Here is a 22,846-nt window from a genome sequence, read left to right as displayed (position 1 = left end):
TCTCCTCAAGGGTGAATTCCAAATCTCAGGAACAAGTAGAGCTTCCTAGAATCACCCCAGGGATCCAGAAAAGGTTTACCAAAGTGGGCAGAGATATTTTGCTTCAGTGCCTTTAACCAAAGCAGGCTTATGTCCAGGGTTCATTTGTCTCCCCAGTGAACAGGGGACTAGTTAAACATAGACTGCTGGCATTCCCTTTCTGGCTATGCACAGTGGGGCTTAAGGGGGACCCTAGTAAAAACCAAAATCCCCCTATCTCTGTGGAGAAGCCTTCTTAGGTACAGAGCCTGTTCCCTGCATCTCCCCATGGCACCTCTTCCATCTCTCTGAGGCTTTTTACACCCTTTCTTTCTCTTCTACCCTTCATTTTGCCTGAGTTACAGCAGCTGGACTCCTCCCCTACCATCAGGCATGTGACTGAGACTGCCTCATCCTTCTTTTCCCATAGGTTGGGCCGGATTAACACCTTTAGAGGCCCTAAGCACTTTAAAGATTGGGGTGCCCCCATATATATGCAACTCAAAATGTAATCACAAATAAACCGTAAAATTATTTTCCCCCCAAATGAAACAAAGCTTACAGCAATATGGAAAACCATGATTATTTTTGTATACTTCCACTTTATTTATGTTTGATCTTTTTTCTCCTCCTTTTTTCTAATTGCAGTGTCTTTGATCAGATCCCCCAAACTAATCTTATGTAATACATCTGCTTCTGGCAATGGAAAATTTCTGTTGTGCTCCTCCCTTCCCTCCATGCCCTAAGTACATGCTTCAATTGCTTGAGGTTAATCATCATCATCATCATCATTTTATTTGTATGCCGCCTTTCCATAATTAAAACAATGCTCATGGCGGCTTAAAACATGAGAACATTTATACAATTACCAACATGACAAAAGTCATAAACAATAAATAAATCAAGTCAAAATGTACGCAATCAAATGGAAAACAATTTCTACATAAATAATAAAATCTGAAACCAAGAATACATCATTAATATCAACCACAATTTAAAATCACATAGATAAAAAAATAAAAGCAATTTTAAACAAAAACAAAAATGGAGCCCTCTCTGCCCAGCAGCACTCCTTTATGGAGCCTGTCAGCCCCCCCCCCCCGAAGCCAGGTGGAGAGAAGCAGGTCAGTCCCTGCAGGTTAATCTAGCCCTGGGTTGGGCCTTCACGAAACGTCCACAGGTGGCCTCTTCAGGACCCATTGCCTGGCTGGTGTGGATTGGGGCCTACTTAAAGTGCCAAGTGCTGGCAAGGGACTACGGAGCCCTGAGAGCCCAGCACAGAAGCCGGCAGCCATGGATGAGGCATGCATTCCATATTAAGGACACAATTTCTGGCAGAATACAGATGGCAGAAACATGATGGCACTAGTGGACACTTCGTCTGGCTATGAGGAGCCACTGGACAATGCCAGGTGAAATGAAAGGAGTCGGATAATATTTTGCCCAGGATCCCCAACTGTGCCGCACAATAATGTATGCCAGAAACATGAGAGTTGCCAGTCTGGGTCAGTATAATGTACTCTTGAGTCTCCAGCCAGATGTCCCTAATAAAAACCAAGTTGTACACCAGCCTCTGAATGGGGTGGTCCAGTCCCTAGCTAATAGCTGTCGATATGCCTGTGCTCTTTGAACCAAGGACAGTCCATTTTGAAAGCCACCTATGCTTGTGGCCATTGTAACATCCTATAGCAATGATCACATGACAATTTCCTGTGGCAAGCCACCAGAGCAGAGTTGTACATTTGTCTTGCATTGAGCCTGCACCAAGTCAACTTTTGTGTAGGTGGTCATCTTCACAACTCTAATAATCTGAAATGGAAGAAAAAAAATGATGGAATTCTGCAGAATGGCATAAATCCACGAATCATCAACTTGTGCCCTCTCCACTTAGTTAGCAAATGGCTAGTTTCATTGTAGAAGCCCAGTGTCCCTGCTTATGATTTTCCATTCTCTTCTTGGTGACAGATTTCAAGATTCATTATAAAGTAAGACAACTTGTTGTGCAAAGATCATGTTGAAAGTGTGCAGGCACTGAAGCCTAGTTCAGACTGACGTTTTGTATGAAGCTGTGAACAAGCTACATACAAAACACTCCTCTGTGAACACTCCTCTGTGTAGTCTCCCGACACACACCAGGGATGTCAGAGAATTGTGACAAAAAACAGAAAAGCAGGCAGAAATGGTGGCAGCTCTGTGGTCAAAGAATCAAGTGAATACAATCAGTATTTGTTCACCTGATTGTTGTTGCCATCTTGATGTCCATAAAAGGTATGTCATTAAATACTTTATTACATTGTTTTGATGTTTGCTTTACACAGAAATGAATGCAAGGTGCGCAAACTATGTTAAATAGTAGACAGTGAGATGAATATTGTAGCATTAGAAGGAAATAAAACTGCAGCAGAGTGGAAATAGTGCTGATTGTGATTAAAATGGGCCAGAATGGAAATTTCTTACATCCTTGGGACTTACCATAATTCCTCTTGGCATATGACTTTTCCTGCTGTAGAGTTTTTGTTCCTCATATACGCATCAGGGTGACTGCAGATCCACTTTTTTGGTATGTTGCAATGGGAGGGAATGACAAACTTCTTGCTTAGATAGGCACAGTTTTCGCTTCCTTTCACCACCAACCTGCAACACAAGAAGAAGAGGTGAGATGGGCATGCCCAGGTTTGTCGCTCCGTTTTGCATGGGTGGGACAGTGTCATAAACTATGTAGCTAAGAATCAGATCCATTAGAAATAGGAGCTTAGTTCCAGATCATTTCATAACTTTCCATCTCAGAGACATATGGTGCAATCCTCTAGCCATGTCTACTCAGAAGCAAGTCCCATTGTGTTCATAACAGCTAAAGAACCCTTGGCAGGTGGCCATCCAACCTCTATTTAAAAACCTCCGATAAAGGAGAGTCCACAACCTCCCAAGGGAGTCTGACTGTCAAACAGCTCTTACTGTCAGAAAGTTCTTCCTGAGATTTAGTCCGAATCTCCTTTCTTATAACTTGAATCCATTGATTTGGGGCTTGTGTTGCATGGCTTGCTTACATTGCATGACTGGCAGGCCGGTCAGGGAGCATAGCAGGATTGTTAGATAGCAGATTAAGAAAGTGTGAGAGTACATGGCTTTTGTTTCTTGATTATACTCATAAATCTGCCTCCCTAATCAAACCACCTGTTACATTATGGAGAGATCTGATCCACGGATAAGCTTCAGCCTGTGTGGTTTTGTGCTCTGGTTGTATGACGGATGATCTGTACTTGATATTTTGTATTGTTTCCTTTCTCTTCACTGTTTACCCAGAAATCAATAAAATACTTATGCTTTTACTAGAACCTTCCCCAATGATTGTTCCACAGCAACTTGTATTCAAGGCTACGCTGCCTCAGTTCCTGGAGGCAGCATATGACTCATCATCAGGGTCCATCAACAGCCTTGTTCTCCATGGGTCTGTCTAATTCCCTGCTAAAGCTGTCCATCTTGTGAGAGTCGATTCCATAGTTTGTAATGTGTGAAGAAACACATTACTGCATCCTGAATCTCCTACCTTTCAGCTTAATTGATTGACCTTAAGTCTTATGAGAGTGGGAAGACAAGGACTTTCTCCACACCAGAGGAGCTCAAGAGCATTAGCTGAAGCTTGTCAGCAGTGTGGATGGTTTCTGTGTGTCTGGTCAGAGGTGAGAAACCCCGACATATCAGGAAGGTTACTGAGAGGTTTATGCTTTGGGTGCAATCCTGATTCCTTGAAGTTCACATTCTGGAGTGATTTTTGGTTACAGATTCAGGTTTGGGATCAAGTCACTGTACACAGCATGGTCGCTGCTTAGTCCCAATTTGGAGAAGAACAAGGACTCACGTGTTACTGTATTCTGACCCATCTGCCCATATCCAGGTATCATTGAAGTCCTTCCAGAGGCCAATCCAATGGTCAGCTTCGCCCTTGAACCGGAACATGAACACCTTGGTTGAAAACACACAAACAGCTTAGAACAGTGCCTCCAAATGAGTCTTCCGCCTCAAATAATGCCACTCGCGGGAGGAGAACGAACTTCTGACAGAGACCTGGGCAGTGAGACTGGAGATGCAAAGAAAGTGAGACTTAGATAGCAGAAGGAAGGAGTTCAAGAAGGATGGGAAAGTGGCTGAAGGAAGACTATATAGCAGGGATGGGGAACTTGCTGGGGAATTGATCTACAATTCCTATTATCCTTGATCATAATGGCTGCAAGATGGATAATTTGTTTGCATCAAGCTATGACAAAGCCACGTTACCTCACAGATTCTCTTTATATTTCCATAAGGATAGCTCTTCCATAGTGCTGTGCAGGAGATAATTCTCACAAACATTTATACATTTCTTGGTCTCACCTTTTCATTCTCACACTGAATCTCAGCCAGAGAAGAGCCCTGGGATATGCAAAAGCTCTGGGCAGATGTCCAGTTTTTTTCTTCTTCTGAGAAAAAGTAACACTTTCTTTCATAGACAATCCAGCCAGCTGGGCATGTTGCTCTCAAAAAAACATCAGGGCAAATCTGGTTGGATTTCCCCCCTGCAAGAGAGAGAATGTTCTGCTCTGAACTGGGATCTGCACATAACATTTCAACCTCCGGCTTGGAGGGAGGGCAAAGAAGGAACCAATAAGCAGCTCTTGTGGCTCCTGGATTCAGATGCATCTTGGAGAGAGGAAAGGGAAGTAGCAGTAGAAGAACACAACTTGGGGGAGCTTTGTTGTTCAGTGGCAGAGAATCTGCTTTGCATGCTGACGGTCTCGGGTTCAATCTCTGGCAACTTCAGATAGAGCTGGGAAAGATCCCCTCCAAAGTCCCAGAGAGCCATTGGCAAGAGCATGGATAATATGGATTCAGTCAAAGGCAGCTGTTTTCCCAACTGCTGCTGCTAAGTGTGAACTGGCCATTAGAAGCCAAAGTGTTGGTGGCCGACAGAGGTCATGACTGGGACAGACCTGGAAGAAAGCACTAAGAAAACAGGCAGAAAACTCACCTCTCGGGACAGCAAGAGCAAGGATGGTGGTGAGGAAGAGAAGAATGAGGATAGTTTCGACGACGATGATGATGGATGCAATTAAGATGATACGCTTAGGCGTGATTCTTTTACAGCGATAATTAGGGTGACCCCCTGAAAGGAAATTAGCACACACAAATAATGGTCTTGATTTACCATTGCTAGGGAAGAAATAATAATAATACAAATCTCACCTATAAGGGGTGTTTCACATGTAGCCACATCACAACACACACACACACACTCACACACACAACTAAAACCAGCATGGAGAACTGGGTTGCTAATACCAGAACTTTGTTGTTATAATTGCAATATCTATTTCTTCTTGACATTCAGGAGTTTGGGGTTGGTATTTTTCAATTTTGTTTCCATAGCTAATGGTCTCTGCAGCATCTTAATTTGCCAGGTAATATTTGTATTTGCTGGCGATTGTTCCAGCTCTTTTTCTTTTTGTTTAAATTTACACAGAATCTTTTTTGTGTTTCTCCTGTTTCTCTCTTTTAAGTAAAGAGTTGTGTTGTATAAAATAACCTCTTATATAAAATGCTTTACTTGCATCCCATACCATACATATTTCTGTACCTTTATCTAAATTATTCTCAAAATTCTTTTTCTTAATTTGGGGTTGGAACACATTAGCCAGCAGCCTTTTGACCCCCAGACAGTCAGATTCTTACTGAGATATGAGTGACAGCCTCCCCCCCCCAATCCCCGCAGCAAGGCTTGGAGGCCTCACCTCACAGATGGCCCCATCCAGCTCAACCACACAGCTGTTAAACTGGGCAGGCAATTTTGGGGGTCATCCTTTGGGGGCAAGAACTGATCGCTACTAGGAATAGCTAGATAGACACCTACCAAGATAAGACATTTGATCAGAAAGAGCAATCTTTTATTGATAGCTGAAGAATTCAACTGGTCCCAGAGCAGACATCTAACATATGCATTACTCCCTGCCCCCCTTGCAATTGATGAAAATAAACCAGGGGTGGTGAAGAGGGAGAAGACGTATACTTTTAAAGATCAGGCTGTGTATTTTGGTAGGTTTTCATCGTTTGCAAAATCCTGCCCAGCCTAAGTAGCCATAGGTGAGGATGAGGATGGGCCTCAATAGCTGAGGAGTAGCATATATATACAACAGGTTAAGGGCTTTCTCTGTTTCATGACACTCTTTCTGTCACTCCAGATGCCCATTTTTATTTTTATTTTTGCAACCCCATTTCCAGGAGTTAATACAAGCACCTGCCCACTCATTTGCATCTTTGCATTTTATTAGCTTTTCTGAAGTGAAGAAACAACAACAACTCCCAGAATGACAGTATTCAGAGAGCCTTTTAAAAAGTTACAGGGAACCAGGCAGAGGGCCTTCTCGGTGGTGGCGCCTGCCCTGTGGAACGCCCTCCCATCAGATGTCAAGGAAATAAACAACTATCTGACTTTTAGAAGACATCTGAAGGCAGCCCTGTTTAGGGAAGTTTTCAATGCTTGATGTTTTATTGTGTTTTTAATAGATGGGCGGGGTAATAATAATAATAATAATAATAATAATAATAATAAAGACAGCTTTGCCTAAGGAGGCAAACTTACCTGCAGCATCTCCAGCCTCTTCCTTTGGTTCACTGTGAGGACCTCCCCACTGTCCTTCTCGCTTTTCAACAAGGCCAGGTGGTGCTGGAATTGTGCCTGCCAATAGCAAAGAGCAGATGGGTGTTCAAGGCTTAGGGAGTGGGCAGTTCTGGGTTTCTGCATCATTCTCCTCCCTCCATAGGCATGAGCAATGCAAGCAGATCATAGGCAGTTCTAGGATGCCCAAATCCTCCTGAGAGGTGTAGGACCTCAAGCCTCCTTGCCAGGTGTGCACTCTTTCCTGCGAGGTTCTAGTTCTAGGTTCCTGTTCCTGTAAGCACCTGGTATCATGTTTTTAATATTCTGTTGGGAGCTGCCCAGAGAGGTTGGGGAAACCCAGCCAGATGGGGAAGGTATTATTATTATTATTATTATTATTATTATTATTATTAAACATCACCATCACCATCACAACAGCTACAGGTGATTTTTCATTAATACCCACTTTGCTTCATTTGGTAACAAAGACTCCATGCAAGTTATTTTTTTCATTTGAAAATGGCCCACGTTCATTTCCAGCCACACTGTCGTGAATATGGCCCATTGTCACCTATGGCTACATAGGCTGGGCAGGATTTTGCAAACTACCAAAACCTGCTTACAAAATGCAATGACATGATTGCACATTCTGCAAAAAGAGATTCTTAAGAGCTCGCTCTTTAAAAAAAAACCCCAACCAACAATCATCTGTCTCCAGTCTCCATCTTAATACTTTTCATGCATCAGAATTAACTTGCTTACCAGATTTTTCTCTCATTTCCAAATGTCCAAAATTGTAACTAGCTCCGTTCTGTTGAGGTAAAAACAAAACTTGTTCTGCTCCGTTTACAGGTTTCTCGTAGGTATTGGCATGTTCCACCATTTTTGGCTCACCATCCAGCAGTTTCTTCATCCTTCAGAAAGATAATCGAAAACCTTATTTACAGGCAAAACAACCCTTGCTTGCAGAAGCACCAGACACCTTTATGAGAAACAAGAGGGAGGTATCAAAAATTTAGGTTTGCAGAAGTACAACTATTTAAGTGAAGAGCACAACCCCCTAAAAAAACAAAAAACAAACCATTGAGGTCTGAGCATGCTCAGTAGCCGTGGGAAAGGAAAAGGTGGGGAATCTTTCCCCCTCAAATTTCCTTCTGTGTCACATTCTACAGAGCTTAGAAGCAAAGGGCAGCAGGGCAGCTACTGTGATTTTTACCTTTGTACATAAGCTGTACATCTATAGAAGTTTAGAAAATTATGCATGACACGAAGAAAATGGAAAGAGAAAAGCTTTTCTCCCACTCTTGTTAGGACACTAGAATCAGTGGGTATCCAACGAAGCTGAATGTTGGAAGATTTAGGATTGTTGCAGGAATCCCGCACCCCCAGTTCCACAAGCACGACACGAATACACACACAGACAACTCCCATTGGTAAACTTTTCTTTGTAAGGGCCTCCATAAAGTGCCTAAACCTAGAAGTCTGCCCCCCACGGAACCCGTTCCCTATTCTCAAACTGGGTAGACTGTTCCCTATTCAAATAAATCGTTGCGCTCTAGCCAATGAATGTAACCGAACAGCGCCCCTTGTGGCAGCCAAGCAGGTACTGCAAGGCCGCAGTCTATCTTGCTCAATGACTTTGACAGGCGGTAATACAACATATGCCCGTCCATTTTAGTTCACTGATGCCCAGGATGTCAATATTTATTCTTATTATGAGATAGCAAGAATAAATACTGACATCCTGGGCATTAGTGAACTAAAATGGACGGGAATGGGCGAATTCAGTTTGGATAAGCATCATATCTACTACTGTGGGCAAGAATCCCATAAAAGAAATGGAGTGGCCCTCATAGTCAACAAAAGAGTGGCGAAAGCTGTACTGGGATGCAATCTCAAAAATGATAGAATCCAAGGCAGACCTTTTAACATCACAGTAATCCAAGTTTATGCACCAACTACTGGTGCTGAAGAAACTGAAATTGACCAATTCTATGAAGACTTACAACACCTTATAGAAGTGACACCAAAGAAGGATGTTCTTCTCATTATAGGGGATTAGAATGCTAAAGTAGGGAATCAAGAGATAAAAGGAACAACTGGCAAGTTTGGCCTTGGAAATCAAAACGAAGCAGGGCAAAGGCTAATAGAGTTCTGTCAAGAGAACAAGCTGGTCATCACAAACACTCTTTTCCAACAACACAAGAGATGACTCTACACATGCACATCACCAGATGGGCAGCATCGAAATCAGATTGATTATATTCTCTGCAGCCAAAGATGGAGAAGCTCTATACAGTCAGCAAAAGCAAGAGCTGGAGCTGACTGTGGCTCGGACCATCAGCTTCTTATAGCAAAATTCAAGCTTAAACTGAAGAAAGTAGGAAAAACCACTGGGCCGGTAAGATACAATCTAAATCAAATCCCTAATGAATACACAGTGGAAGTGAGGAACAGGTTTAAGGATTTAGATTTGGTGGACAGAGTGCCTGAAGAACTATGGATGGAGGCTTGCAACATTATACAGGAGGCAGCAATGAAAACCCTATTCTCCCTATTCTCAAACTGGGTAGACCATTTCCCTATTCAAATAAATCGCTGCACTCTAGCCAATGAATGTAACTGAACAGCGCCCCTTGTGGCAGCCAAGCAGGTACTGCAAGGCCGATGTCTATCTCGTTCAATGACTTTGACAGGCGGTAATACAACATATCCGGAATTAATTGGCCATGACTAATCTTTTGACCAAACTGCGGGAGGCAGTGGAAGACAGAAGTGCCTGCCATGCTCTGGTCCATGGGGTCGTGAAGAGTCGGACACGACTAAACGACTAAACAACAACAATCTTTTCAGAATGTGTCAGAATGTTTCCGCTTTGAGTGAAAGTATCTCTACCTCTATAGTGTTTCTGTTATAAATTCATAGAAATTTAACGGTATGTCGGATCTGTGCCGTTCCACTTTTGTTTTGCACCTTGGAAGGAGAACTCTCAAAGGGGGGAGGCTTGACCTAGGGCAGCCATAATGCCCCAGGCCTACCAACACGTCCGCAGTCAGCTCACCCATCGGACATACTAACGTTGATGGTGCCAGACTATGGATCATTCCACTTACAAAGAACCAGCATTTGGAAATGGATTCGGTACGGACTAAAACAAAAGACGGTAGTCAACCCTCCCCTCTGGGGGCAGGAAACTGTGAACTTCTCTCTGTTCTATGGAATGTGCGCTTGATGATGTAGCAATGATGTATTTTTAGGGATGTAGCATGGGGATTAGGAACGGATAAAAGTTGGGGTCGCCTTTTGTTCGGGGCTTCCATTTTGCTTCGTCTTGTAGTTAGTGTCATGATAGTTTACAATAAAGACCAAGCCTACTGGCTGCTGTTTTGCTCTGATATTCCCAGCTGATGTGTTTGCTTTTGTCCAAGGGAGCCCTCAAATTTCTCCGTTAACAGTTTAAAAGAAAGTGCTTTTCTCTACAGTACATTCTCTAAACTATGGCACTTGATCCCCCAGGATACAGTGACTGCCATCGTGAATGGCTTTGAAAGAGGACCAGATAAATTCATGCAGGAGAGGGCTATCAATAGCTACTAGCACCTGCCCAGTAGGGGGCAGCAGTGTTTCCAAATACTAGCTGGCAGCTGAAGGCATGCAGAAGGTACCAGCACCCCTAGGTAGGGCTGGGAGACCTGTGCCTGAAATGCTGGGGAGCCACTGCCAGTCAGTGCCTACAGTACTGAGCTAGATGGAGCAGTGGTCTGATTCAGCAGAAGGCAGCATTCTCTGCTCCACTGCAACAAGAGGAAGGCTGGTTCAAAGCAATCTGCTCAGCCGGCACATGGCCAGACCACTTGCGGATCCTGAGAGCAGGTGGAGGGAGGGAGGAGGAGGAAGCAGGGGGCGAGATCTAGGATGCAGTCCAGCGTGGACCAGCCAGATGTGTGGGGTACAAATCATAAAATTATTATTGTTAGTAAAGCTTGCTTTCTGAGGGTGGCTGCACTCAGGAAAGGAACAGATAGGCAAGGGAAAGCGGGGCACACAATTCAGCTGCCGGCTGGGCAAAGCAAAAGGATTGCCACGGAGAAGGGAGGCAGGGAGAAGCCAAAGGCAGAAGCAGCCCAGCCAGGCACCAGTGGGAGCGCGTTGGAGGTTTATTTTATTTTATTTTATTATCAGTTTTATATTGGAGCCTGGAAATCCAAATTCACGCTAACAGAAAAATAAAATAAAAAATGAGATGCCCACAGCTAATAGACCAGCCTCATCAGGCTGACGCCCTGATAATCTGTACCCAAATAGCCTCCAATTCACAGTAGAATCCGTGTGTGAAGCAGGTGCAATAAAATAAAGCTATCTGGCTATAACTTCTGTTATTCACAGAGTGACCGCTGTCAGAGAAGGAGCTGCGCCTATTTATAGCTCTCCTATTTAAGTTGATGGAGGAAAGGAAGAGTTTTAAACGGGTTGGGCGCAAAACCAAGCATACGAATCAGGGATGTTATCTAGGCTGCGTCCTGACTGCTCGCCCTATCCTCCTCCATTGGCCTTTTCCGCTCTGAGCCTGCATGCACGCATTTCTGTACCCGTGTGTGCACACCTTTAATTAAAAACAAACAGAAAACGTGCCCAAGAGCAATCACTACCAAACAGCGGTGCCAACTTGAATAAACAATTTAGCGTGGAAGGGGGCAGGTAATCAATCACACGATGCGGTGCACGCCCACTATTTGAATGGCAATGCCTATCAACTTTGGGGCGCCCTGGCCCCCACTCAAATGGGGTGTGTGTGTTCCACCCCCCTATAATTTGGCTACTACAGTACACTATCAGAGGCAACGTGGGAGCTTCTGAACATGCGTTGCTGGGAACAGGGCTGCTAAAAGGGTGTGTGTGTGTGTGTGTGTGTGTGTGTGTGTGTGTGTGTGTGTGTGTGAAAAAAACCCCCTTTTTTGCCCTCCAACACCACCTGGTGCTGCCCGTTTATAATGCATACAAAGCTCTGTTTTTTGACTGTTTGTAGCTGAGTCCAAAGAAGATGGTAACCATGTAAGACTATACTCAAGTCAAGTTACTTCATCTCGGGAAGAGATGAAGACTATGGGTTCAAGCTGGGGAAAGCTTCATGGATGAGGGGGGTTAGAGATAGGGGGGGGGGTAAATAGAAATGTTCTGGGAGGGAGTGATGAGCATTAGGGCACAGATATTCCTGCTAAAGAAAGCCTTGGAAAACACAGTGACATCCACAGCCAGGTTTTCACACCCTCAAATAAAGACCACTTCCCAAAAGCCCCTGGCCCCTTTTTTCTTCCAGTTTCAAGTCTCACTTGCTGCTTCTTTGCAGAACTGGAAAGGGAAAGCAAGAAAACCATCTGCTTAGACTGAGTGACTAACAGGTGTCTGTTGCTGTAACCTTTGATCGGATGCATGAAGCTATTATAGAAAGTTATGCACAAGGGTAAGAGAGGGGTGTGTGTGTGTGAGTCATAAAGCCACAGCACAGGCTTCTAATATTGCAGGGGCCCCCTGACCTCGTGACCAGCACTCCAAGCTTTACAATGTATTGGAATGTATTGACTTTAAATGGAGTTGTGTTTCCTCTGGGCGGTGATGACCCTATATGGCAATGGTGGGTAAAAGCCATGACCAGATGTAGGTAACGTGAGACATTGGCAAACGGCCATGCGACAGGAGAGAGGAGAGAACAAAGGATAATAAAAGATACCGGAGAGGAGTTCGAAGGAGCTGCCCTCCATCCATGAAAATATTGCTGGCTCTCTGTGTCTTTATTTTATGCTAAACAGTGCCATTTGTGACGGCTGGCTCCGACAGGGGAGGAAGACTCTAAGCAGCATAGCCAGAAAGAAATGAAACGTTGTGAAGCTCAAGCAGTGAGAATTACATTAACAGTGCCCATTCACACACACAACATTATTGATAACGCAACTATCCTTGTTCAGCAGAGGAGCGTAATTTAATTCAATGAACTTCTGTGAATTTGCCGAGAGACAACTAAATACTAAATCATTCACAGACTCTTCAGTCCCTAACAAGTCTGGTTCTCCCGGTGAGTTTACATGGTGATGCCGGTCATGGATTCTTGCCATGGCTGGGGCAGCCTCTATACACACACATGTACACGAGTCCCCCCCCCCAATCTGCCCCCTTAATAGAGTAAAAACAATTGTCTAAGTTTGTATGATAGTATCAGGTGGCCGAGGAACCAACCCCCATGGCAAGTTGCCAGGAATGGATAATATATGGAAAAGCCCTTACCATCAGCTTTTACTCAGTATTCACAGAGAGAGGCTTGGGAATACAGCCTCTAGGAATAATGTGTTGCTTCGAGTGAAACTGCACCCCATCCGTCTCTGCCATTTCCTCATTTGTCACCCCTATGGTGCTGAGAAGTGCCCTCTGCCTTTGAGCTCTTTGCCCTCCAACTTCCAAGGCCTGCTATGTTTTGGAGGGGGGGGGGTCTGGAATGCTTTCTGAAGACAGTCTGTCCATCAGCTGTGGCCCCCCTGGTTCTCCCTCCTCCTCCTCCTCTCCCATTATTTCCCAGCTTTCCCCCTCATCTGCCTCTGAGCTGCGACCTCCCTCAAACCCCTGTGGTAATTCTGAAATGTCTTCTTCTTCTCTGGAAGGGTCAGGCTGGGGAGCCGGTCTCCCCCATTCCTCCTCTGCCCAGTCCCTGACAGACAGAGGCTACACAAAATCCTCCTCCCCAAGTGAGAGGAGCCCCCCTGCCTGAATTCAGCACAGCATTTTCCCGCCTTTCCAGAACTCCTTTATTCCTCACCCCACAAAGACAGCCAAGATCCATGCTCCAGAAGGAAGCACTTGATATTCATCAAATATCTTCTTCATTGAAGCAGAGGTTGGATGACCATCTGTCCTGGATGCTTTAAATGAGATTCCTGCATTGCAGGGGGCTGGACTAGAGGACCCTCTGACCCCTTCCAACCCCACGATTCTACGATTACAACGTCTCCCACCCACCCGATGTGCTTCCAGTCTAGAATCTGTTCCTAGAGAGTTTTTCCTCCAGGACAAGGCAGAAATCCTTACCTTTCCATGAAGAGTATGCGGCTCCTTCTCCTCCCCCGGTGCACTGCAAGTTTTGCAGGTTGGGCCCCTTTCCTCTTTCCTCTTATTTCCTGCCACAACGAAAACCCCATGGCTGCACAGCGGAGACTCTTCGACAGCAGATCGAGCTAGCAGCCACTGCTTAAAGTGCTCGGTGTCACCTGTTGAAGCAGCAGCTCCCCACAGACGCTCATCTCAACCTTTATCCTGCAGTCATGAATACATTTACCTGGCAGTAAGAACTGAGTAGGTGTGGCTAGGATTGCACTGCTCATCTCATGCTTTAGTGCCTGAGGGCCCTCCTCCTGCCACTCACCACCTGGCCCGGGGCGGGGCCTGACAGGCCTCACAAGGACTGCTGCTACTGCTGCCCAGGAGGACTCCCCTGTGTGAGTGCCTGAGGGCACTGGTCCTGCCACTCACCACCTGGCCCAGGGCAGGGCCTGACAGGTATCACAAGGACAGTTGCTGTTACTGCTGCTCCTGTCCAGGAGGACTCGGAGGGGCGCAGAGTTCTTTTTAAAATGTTTTAAAATCTTCTTTTTCCCTTTTGAATTTTTTGTATGTGGGGGTGGGTGGGGGTGGGATGGATGTTTGGTTGGGCTTGGGAATTTGATTTTGATGTATTTGTAATTTTTACAGTTTTTTGTTTGTATTGTTTATTTTTTTTTAAAGGTTTTATTTTGTTCTTAAGGGGAGGGGTCAGGGCTGCCGGGGAGCGGGTCCCAGCCAACAAAATGGCTGGGGCATGTTCCACAGAGGGGGATGCGCTGGGACAACCGATCTCAGTGATCATGGGTAGGAGGAGGAGTTACGCTAAGACCAGACCATGTCATTACAGAGGGGGCAGGTTTAGTCGTTTTCTGAGGACTATCCCTGCCTCCAGGTCTGGTCCTGACCGGATGGATACTAGAATCAGCAAGGGATACCCACATGACCTGAAGGTGCTGCTGTGCAATGCCAGGTCAATGATTCATAAGACCACTGCCATCCATGACTTGATCATGGATGGAGGACTTGACCTGGCATGTGCAACAGAGACTTGGTTGGATGAAGCAGATGGGCCTGTCCTTGCCGCTGCTTGTTCACCAGGTTTCTCTTACGCACAGCAACCCAGGCCTTGTGGGCAGGGAGGGGGGGTTGCAGTGATTTTTAGGAAGTCACTAGTTTGCACCAGGCGTCCTATTGGGAAGACCCAGTTTTCTGAGTGCATGTTCTAGAAGTTGGGCAATAGGGGCAGTACAGGATTCCTTTTGGTGTACCGACCTCCCCGCTGCACCAAGGATTCCCTGCCCAAGCTGCTTCAGGTCATAGCAGATGTTCTCCTGGAGATACCTAGTTTGGTTGTCCTAGGGGATTTTAACATCCATGCTGACACGACCTTACAAGGGGCCGCTCGGGACTTCGTGGAAAGCATGGCCTCCATGGGGCTGTCCCTGAATAAGTCTGGCCCAACCCATAGCCGCGGACATGCCTTGGACCTGGTGTTTACCTCTATGGATGTTGGTGATCTGACACTAAGTAAAAGCGAAATGAAAGAAGTGCCATGGTCAGATCACTTCCTGGTGCAACTGGACTTCTCCGCGACCCTTCCCCTCTGCAGGGAGGTGGGACCGATTCGGATGGTCCGCCCCTGCCACTTAATGGATCCATATGGTTTCCAGAGAATGGTAGGGGATGCTTTATCCCATGTTGATGGCCTTTCAGCTGATTCCCTGGTGGCCTGCTGGAATGTGGAGTTAACCAGGGCTATTGACTGTTTGGCTCCGAAGCGCCCTCTCCAATTGCATGGAGCCCGGAGAGCCCCATGGTTTTCCACGGATCTGAAGGCAATGAAACAATCGTTCAGACAGCTAGAGTGCCGGTGGCGGATAACTCATTCTGAAGCTGACCGGACACGGGTTAGAGCTCAATGTCGAGCCTACCAAGTGGCGGTAGTGACGGTGAAGAAGACTTTCTTCACTGCCTCTATGGTGTGGGATGTGAAACACAAGAGCAGTCAAGTACAACGTTCCTAGAGTGAACATGTTTGTCCAGCCAGCAGGTAAACTTCCTGTTTCCTTCTGAGCTGGGAAGGACTTCCTCTGCGTGTGACTAGAGGTGGGTGTGGCCTCACCTGTGCAGGTAATGACAAAAGCACAGGGCAGGGCAGCCATCTCTCTCTCTTTCACCACATGCATCGAAGACACAACATCTACTAAGTCAAAGATGCCCTCTTGGCTTCCAGCCAAGAGAGGACAAAGGGACTGTCTTCTTATAAGATAGATTCCAAGTGTATGTTACTTCATTAAGCTAAGTAATATGATATGGAAAAGTCATTACCATCAGCTTTTACTCAGTATTCACAGAGAGAGGCTTGGGAATACAGCCTCTAGGAATAATGTGTTGCTTCGAGTGAAACTGCACCCCATCCGTCTCTCCCATTTCCTCATTCATCATCCCTATGGTGCTGAGAAGTGCCCTCAGCTTTTGAGCTCTTTGCCCACCTACTTCCAAGGCCTGCTATGTTTTGGAAGGGAGGGTCTGGAATGCTTTCTAAAGACAGTGTGTCCATCAGCTGTGGCCCCCATGCTTCTCCCTCCTCCTCCTCCTCCTCCTCTCCCATTATTTCCCAGCTTTCCCCTTCATCTTCCTCTGAGCTGCGACCTCCCTCAAACCCCTGTTGTCATTTTGAACTGTCTTCTTCTTCTCTGGAAGGGTCAGGCTGGGGAGGCGGTCTCCCCCATTCCTCCTCTGCCCAGTCCCTGACAGACAGAGGCTACACAAAAGCCTCCTCCCCAAGTGAGAGGAGCCCCCCTGCCTGAATTCAGCACAGCATTTTCCCGCCTTTCCAGAACTCCTTTATTCCTCACCCCACACAGACAGCCAAGATCCATGCTCCAGAAGCAAGCACTTGATATTCATCTTCTTCATTGAAGCAGAGGCTGGATGACCATCTGTCCTGGATGCTTTAAATGAGATTCCTGCATTGCAGGGGGCTGGACTAGAGGACCCTCTGACCCCTTCCAACCTCACGATTCTATGATTACAACGTCTCCCACCCACCCGATGTGCTTCCAGTCTAGAATCTGTTCCCTGAGAGTTTTTCCTCCAGGACAAGGCAGAAATCCTTACCTCTCCATGAAGAGTATGCGGCTCCTCCTCCCCCCCCCCCCGGTGCACTGCAAGTTTTGCAGGTTGGCCCCCCTTCCTCTTTCCTCTTCTTTCCTGCCACAACAAACATTCTGCGTCTTGGTTTAGTCATGCCTAAACACAAATGATTTAGTGACTAAGAGTCTATAGTGCAAACACACTACATGTGCCAGCTGCACAGTGGACAGAAATTCAGTCACCGCCCAATTTTCTTGTCACTGGAAGTCCAAGCTGAGAACGCTGGTTTCTCACTGTCAACACAGGAAGCTACTGCAACCGGGAAATTGGAAGAGGGGTGAGAGACCCCCCCAAAAAAAACCCTTGCCTCACTACGAGGCAAAGACAAAGAGCCTCCGCTGCAGATTACCAAATCTATCAATTCACTGATAAATGAACCTATGTACTGGCTCAATCAAAACTTTAGAAATGCATATAAAATCACCCCAGTGATGGATTTGCACCATTCCAATGCTGTTTTACTCAGAGGGGAAATGGCTAGCAGAGGAGGAGCTTGGGATATGAGTAGGGGGCAGCCATCATCCTTGCAGGGTCCCCATTGCCTGAGTGATAATCTCTGGCATGCTGGCATCCTGGCACCAGACAGGTAGTCATTGCAAGAACAATCGCAAGCCCAACCTCAGTGGATTGGGGTCCCGGACAAGAAAAAGGGTGTGGTTAACTTGGCTGGGAAAACAGGAAAATGTAAACACTTAACTTTGTTTCACATGTGGTGTCCATTGCTATCGCGCAATGTATACCTGAAGGAGCGTCTCCACCCCCATCGTTCTGCCCGGACACTGAGATCCAGCACCGAGGGCCTTGTGGCAGTTCCCTCACTGTGAGAAGTGAGGTTACAGGGAACCAGACAGAGGGCCTTCTTGGTAGTGGCACCCGCCCTGTGGAACACCCTCCCTTCAGATGTGTATGAAATAAGCAGCTATCCTATCTTTAAAAGACATCTGAAGGCAGCCCTGTTTAGGGAAGTTTTTAATATTTAATGCTGTATTGTTTTTAACACTTGATTGGAAGCCGCCCAGAGTGGCTGGGGAAACTCAGCAAGATGGGCGGGGTATAAATAATAAATTATTATTATTATTATTATTATTATTATTATTATTATTATTATTATTATTAAAGGGTCCTTGGCTATGCACAGCAAGCAAGCAGACGCTCTAGAACTGCTAGTAATCTTACAAATGAACATAGGGAGACCCAGCCTGCTGTCTTCAATAACTAAGGCTTAGAGGAACTTCAGCTGAGAAGTAAGTCCCATTGAGTGCAGAGGGAATTCCCCCGACACGTGTAAATGATCCAGGTTAGGGCTACTCGAGAGGTATTTGGAGGGCTGCCCTGCCACTTCCACCCTTTTTGGAAAAAAGGTTCCATAAAGCAGGTTTCTTGCTTTGAGATTTTATTTTATTATTTTTAGAGAAAGTGGTAGTAGCGCCTATGGCAACCGCCTCAGTGACTGTTGGACCTACTCTTTGTCTCGTCTGCTCAATCTGCTGCAGCCTGTCTTCGCATGCACAGGAAGTCCCCAACTCACCAGGCGTTTGAGACCCATCGGCTCCCCTCACCTGGTTTAGTCAGCCATTCAACAGTGTCTCCGAAAAAATTTACACATCATTTGGGAAGACAGGCGAACTAATATCAGTGTACTGGAAGAAGCAAAGATCACGACTACGCAGAATTAGACAAGCTAACAGGAAGGATCCGAAACCGGTGGGACCAGACGTTCACTGAAGACTGGACTAAATTTATGGAGTATTTGAAAAATATTTGTGATGATCTCTTTCAATTGGTGTTAAATTTTTCTCTAAAACCTTAGTTTTTGACTTGTTCAGTTTGAATCCTGCCACTTGACCAAATTCTTGAATTAGTTCTAAAACCCTTTTAGTACTAGATTCTGGCTCCTGTAACGTCAATACTAAATCATCTGCAAATGCTCTCAATTTATACTGTTTGGCTCCGACCTATATACCTTTAACTAACCGGTCCCTTCTAATCATATTCAGCAGAACCTCCAGGACCGATATAAAAAGCAAGAGAGGTTTCAGAATGAGACAGGTCTGACTCTGGTTAAGAAAGTGAAATACTTGGGGATTAACATGACAGCAAAAATGGGAACTTATTTAAAGATAATTATGAAAAATGTTGGATGGAAGTGAAAAAAGATTTAGAAATTTGGTCAAACTTGAAGCTTTCCTTGTTGGGTCGAATTGCAGCTATAAAGATGAATGTTTTGCCTAGAATGCGGTTTTTGTTTCAAACACTGCAAATTGTGGACAAGATGGATTGCTTCAAGAAGTGGCAGAGAGACATTTCTAGATTTGTTTGGCAGGGCAAGAAGCCCAGAATAAAATTCAAGATATTAACTGATGCAAAGGAAAGGGGTGGATTTGCCCTGCCAGACTTTAAACTTTACTATGAATCAGCAGCATTCTGCTGGTTGAAAGACTGGCTGCTTCTTGAGAACACAGACATTTTGGATCTAGAAGGTTTTAACAATGTTTTTGGGTGGCATGCATATTTGTGGTACGACAAGGTTAAAGCACATAAAGCATTTAAGAACCATATTGTCAGGAAAGCTTTGTTCAATGTTTGGATAAGATATAAGGATTTATTGGAAAATAAAACCCCAAGGTGGTTGTCACCAATGGAAGCAAAAGCCCAGAAAAAGCTCAATATGGAGGCCAAATGGCCGAAATATTGGGAAATTTTGGAACAAGAGGGAGATAGACTAAAACTGCAGAGCTTTGAGAAACTAAAAAACAAAGTGCGAGATTGGCTTCATTATTATCAGATAATGGAGGCATATAATTTGGACAAGAAAATTGGCTTCCAGGTGGAAAAATCAAAATTAGAAACAGAACTGTTAGAACCCAAAACTAAGATTTTGTCAAAAATGTATAACTTGTTGTTGAAATGGAATACTCAGGATGAAGCGGTGAAATCTGCTATGATTAAATGGGAACAAGATGTTGGACATAACATTATGTTTGCTGACTGGGAACAGTTGTGGACCACAGGTATGAAATTCACGGCATGCAATGCCTTAAGAGAGAATATTATGAAAATGATATACAGGTGGTACATGACCCCAGTCAAGCTTGCAAAAATATATCATTTGCCCGATAATAAATGTTGGAAATGCAAAGAAACTGAAGGTACATTCTTTCACCTATGGTGGACGTGCCCAAGAATTAAGGCTTTCTGGGAAATGATATATAATGAAATGAAAAAGGTATTTAAATATACCTTCCTGAAGAAACCAGAGGCCTTTCTTCTGGGCATTGTCAGCCAATTGGTGCCAAAGAAGGACAGAACATTTTTTATGTACGCTACAACAGCAGCAAGAATACTTATTGCAAACTATTGGAAGTCACAAGATCTACCCACTTTGGAAGAATGGCAGATGAAGGTGATGGACTATATGGGATTGGCAGAAATGACCGGCAGAATCCGAGACCAGGGAGAAGAGTCGGTGGAAGAAGATTGGAAGAAATTTAAAGACTATCTACAGAAATATTGTAAAATTAATGAATGTTAGAATGATGTTGGATTGAAATTAAGTGGTTTCCAGCTGTAATGCTTTAAGAGAATATGAAAAGGTAATAATATAATGGTAAGGATTTGCTGAACCAACAATTTGTGGAGGAATACAAAAAAAGGGAGGTATGAGGAGGTCCGGGAAACAAGTTAAAGGAAAATAAGCAATGGAAAATTTATGTGTTCTTAATTATTTTGATTTTTGTATTTTTGTTATTTATCTGTTTTCTCTTCTTTTTCACTTTATTGTAATACTTTAAAAAATCTTAATAAATATCTTATAAAAAAAATATTTGTGATGATCAAATTACGTTTGTAGGTTTCCAAGAAGTTCTGTGAGGAGTAACTTAAGAAATATTGTAAAAAATGGAAAGGGGGAGATGATTTGTTAAGAAAGGTAAAGGCAATCCACAGGTATGAAATTTACGGCATGTAATGCCCTAAGAGAGAATATTATGAAAATGATATACAGGTGGTACATGACACCAGTCAAGCTTGCAAAAATCTACCATTTGCCTGACAATAAATGTTGGAAGTGTAAAGAAAGTGAAGGAACATTCTTTCACCTTTGGTGGTCATGCCCAAAGATTAAGGCTTTCTGGGAGATGATATATAACGAAATGAAAAAAATTTTCAGATATACATTCCTTAAGGAGCCAGAGGCCTTTCTCTTGGGCATGGTGGGCCAATTGGTGCCAAAGAAAGATAGAAATTTCTTTATGTACGCAACAACAGCAGCAAGAATTCTCATCGCAAAGTATTGGAAGACACAAGAGCTACCCACCCTGGAAGAATGGCAGATGAAGCTGATAGACTATATGGAATTGGCGGAAATGACTGACAGAATCCGAGACCTGGGAGAAGAGTTGGTGGAAGAAGACTGGAAGAAATTCAAAGACTATCTTCAGAAATATTATAAAATCAATGAGTGTTAAAAATGTGCTTGGATGGGTAATAAGTGGTAATTAGTGATAAAAGTTATTAAGACTATGCAAAAAAGGTATTGATAATTGGTTGAAAAATAGGGATATAGTATATGTTATGGTACAAAGTTTAAACATTCGACAAAGGGTAAGAATTTGCTGAATTAAATATTTGAATGGGAATACAAAAAGGGGAAGGTGCGAGGAGGTCAAGAACATAAGCATATGAAATTGAGGCTATTGGAAAAATGGAATGGTTTTATTTTTTCTTTGTTTAAATGTAATTTTTTTTAATTAGTTGTGCTTTTCTTTCTGTATTTTTTCTTCCTTTTTTTCTTTTTTGCGTGTTTCTTTTTTCTGTAATTTATGGTTTTTTATTCTGTGAATTTCTATTTCTCTTTTTTTGTAAAACTTTAATAAAAATCTTTAAAAAAAAAAAAAAGAAAGGTAAAGGCAATATTAAGTCAAGAATTGCAGGAGAAGTGATTCGGACGGAGGATTATCAGAGGTGTTGAAGGAACTCCAAACAGGAATATATATGTAAGAATTTGTGTGGTATGTCTTTAAAAAATTTTGTACATTAAAATTAATAATAAAAATTTTTTTTTTAAAAAAAGGAAGAAGCAAAGATCACGAGTGTCGAAGCAATGATTCTTCAACATCAACTTCGTTGGACTGGTCATGTTGTGACTGGCCTTATTATCGTCTTCCAAAGCAACTACTCTATTTCCCAACTTAAAAATGGAAAGCGTAATGCTTGTGGTCAACAAAAGAGGTTTAAAGACTGCCTCAAGGCAAATCTAAAAAAAAATGTAGTATAAGCACTGACAACTGGGAAACACTGGCCTGCAAGCTCTCCAGTTGGAGAACAGCCTTTACCAAAGGTGTCATGGGCTTTGAAGACACTCGAACTCAGGACGCAAGGGAGAAACGTGCTAAGAGGAAGGCATGCTTGGCAAGTCCACACCGTGATCAACTCCCGCCCGGGAACCAATGTCCCCACTGTGGAAGGACGTGTGGATCCAGAACAGGCCTCCACAGTCACTTACAGACTCATTGTTAAAACCATGTTTATGGAAGACAATCTTACTTGGCTACAAGTGATCGTCAAAGAAGAAGACAAAGCCGTTCCCTGGTGTGTCTGCTGTCACATGCTGGCAGCTTCTAGGAGCCACAGGTGAGAGCTGAGTGCAGGGTGGGGACCAAAGGTGGACAAACTACTCCAGAAGCGGCACAAGGGCCTTGCAGGGAGAGGCCTTCACGCCTCACAGCCGGGCGATGTTCCTCCGGCGTAGTGTTCATGTGCTCTCCATGTTTATATCTACAAATCTCATCCCCTTTGCTAGCATTGATGGATCTATTTGCATCACTATAGCAATTATAGATAAGTCTGGCAACCTGTTTCTCAGAATTAAAGTGCTTTCCTCCATGTTTGCAGGGTAAAAAAACATGCAGTTTCTATAATGTGTGTGTAGGTCAGTTGCAGTTTTACCTATGGACT

At 44.2% G+C, this 22,846-nt stretch overlaps 2 protein-coding genes across 2 annotated transcripts in view; one reads left to right on the top strand and one right to left on the bottom strand.

Annotated features, from left to right (window-relative positions):
* LOC310757214 (C-type lectin domain family 2 member D-like) overlaps positions 1-22,846 on the top strand; it is a 131,088-nt gene that overhangs the window by 32,536 nt on the left and 75,706 nt on the right. The window lies entirely within an intron of this gene.
* On the bottom strand, positions 1,028-16,873 carry LOC310757128 (C-type lectin domain family 2 member D-like). The gene is made up of 8 exons (XM_083602325.1): positions 16,856-16,873; positions 7,412-7,563; positions 6,632-6,727; positions 5,024-5,158; positions 4,390-4,571; positions 3,878-3,981; positions 2,476-2,652; positions 1,028-1,827 (listed from the first exon to the last, which is right to left on the bottom strand). The coding sequence occupies exons 1-7, from the start codon at positions 16,861-16,863 to the stop codon at positions 2,487-2,489; spliced, it is 843 nt and encodes a 280-aa protein (XP_083458451.1). The 5' UTR covers positions 16,864-16,873; the 3' UTR covers positions 1,028-1,827; positions 2,476-2,486.

The sequence above is a fragment of the Podarcis filfolensis genome, assembly GCF_964270895.1.
Source record: "Podarcis filfolensis genome assembly, chromosome: 2".
NCBI lineage: Eukaryota > Metazoa > Chordata > Lepidosauria > Squamata > Lacertidae > Podarcis > Podarcis filfolensis.
This window is presented reverse-complemented; position numbering and strand designations above follow the sequence as displayed.

Coding starts and splice junctions, on each gene's coding strand:
- LOC310757128 (XM_083602325.1), bottom strand. Junction 5,159..6,631: donor AGAGGCTGGAGATGCTGCAG/GTAAGTTTGCCT, acceptor ATTTCCTTTCAG/GGGGTCACCCTAATTATCGC. Junction 3,982..4,389: donor TTCAGTGTGAGAATGAAAAG/GTGAGACCAAGA, acceptor TTTTCAACCAAG/GTGTTCATGTTCCGGTTCAA.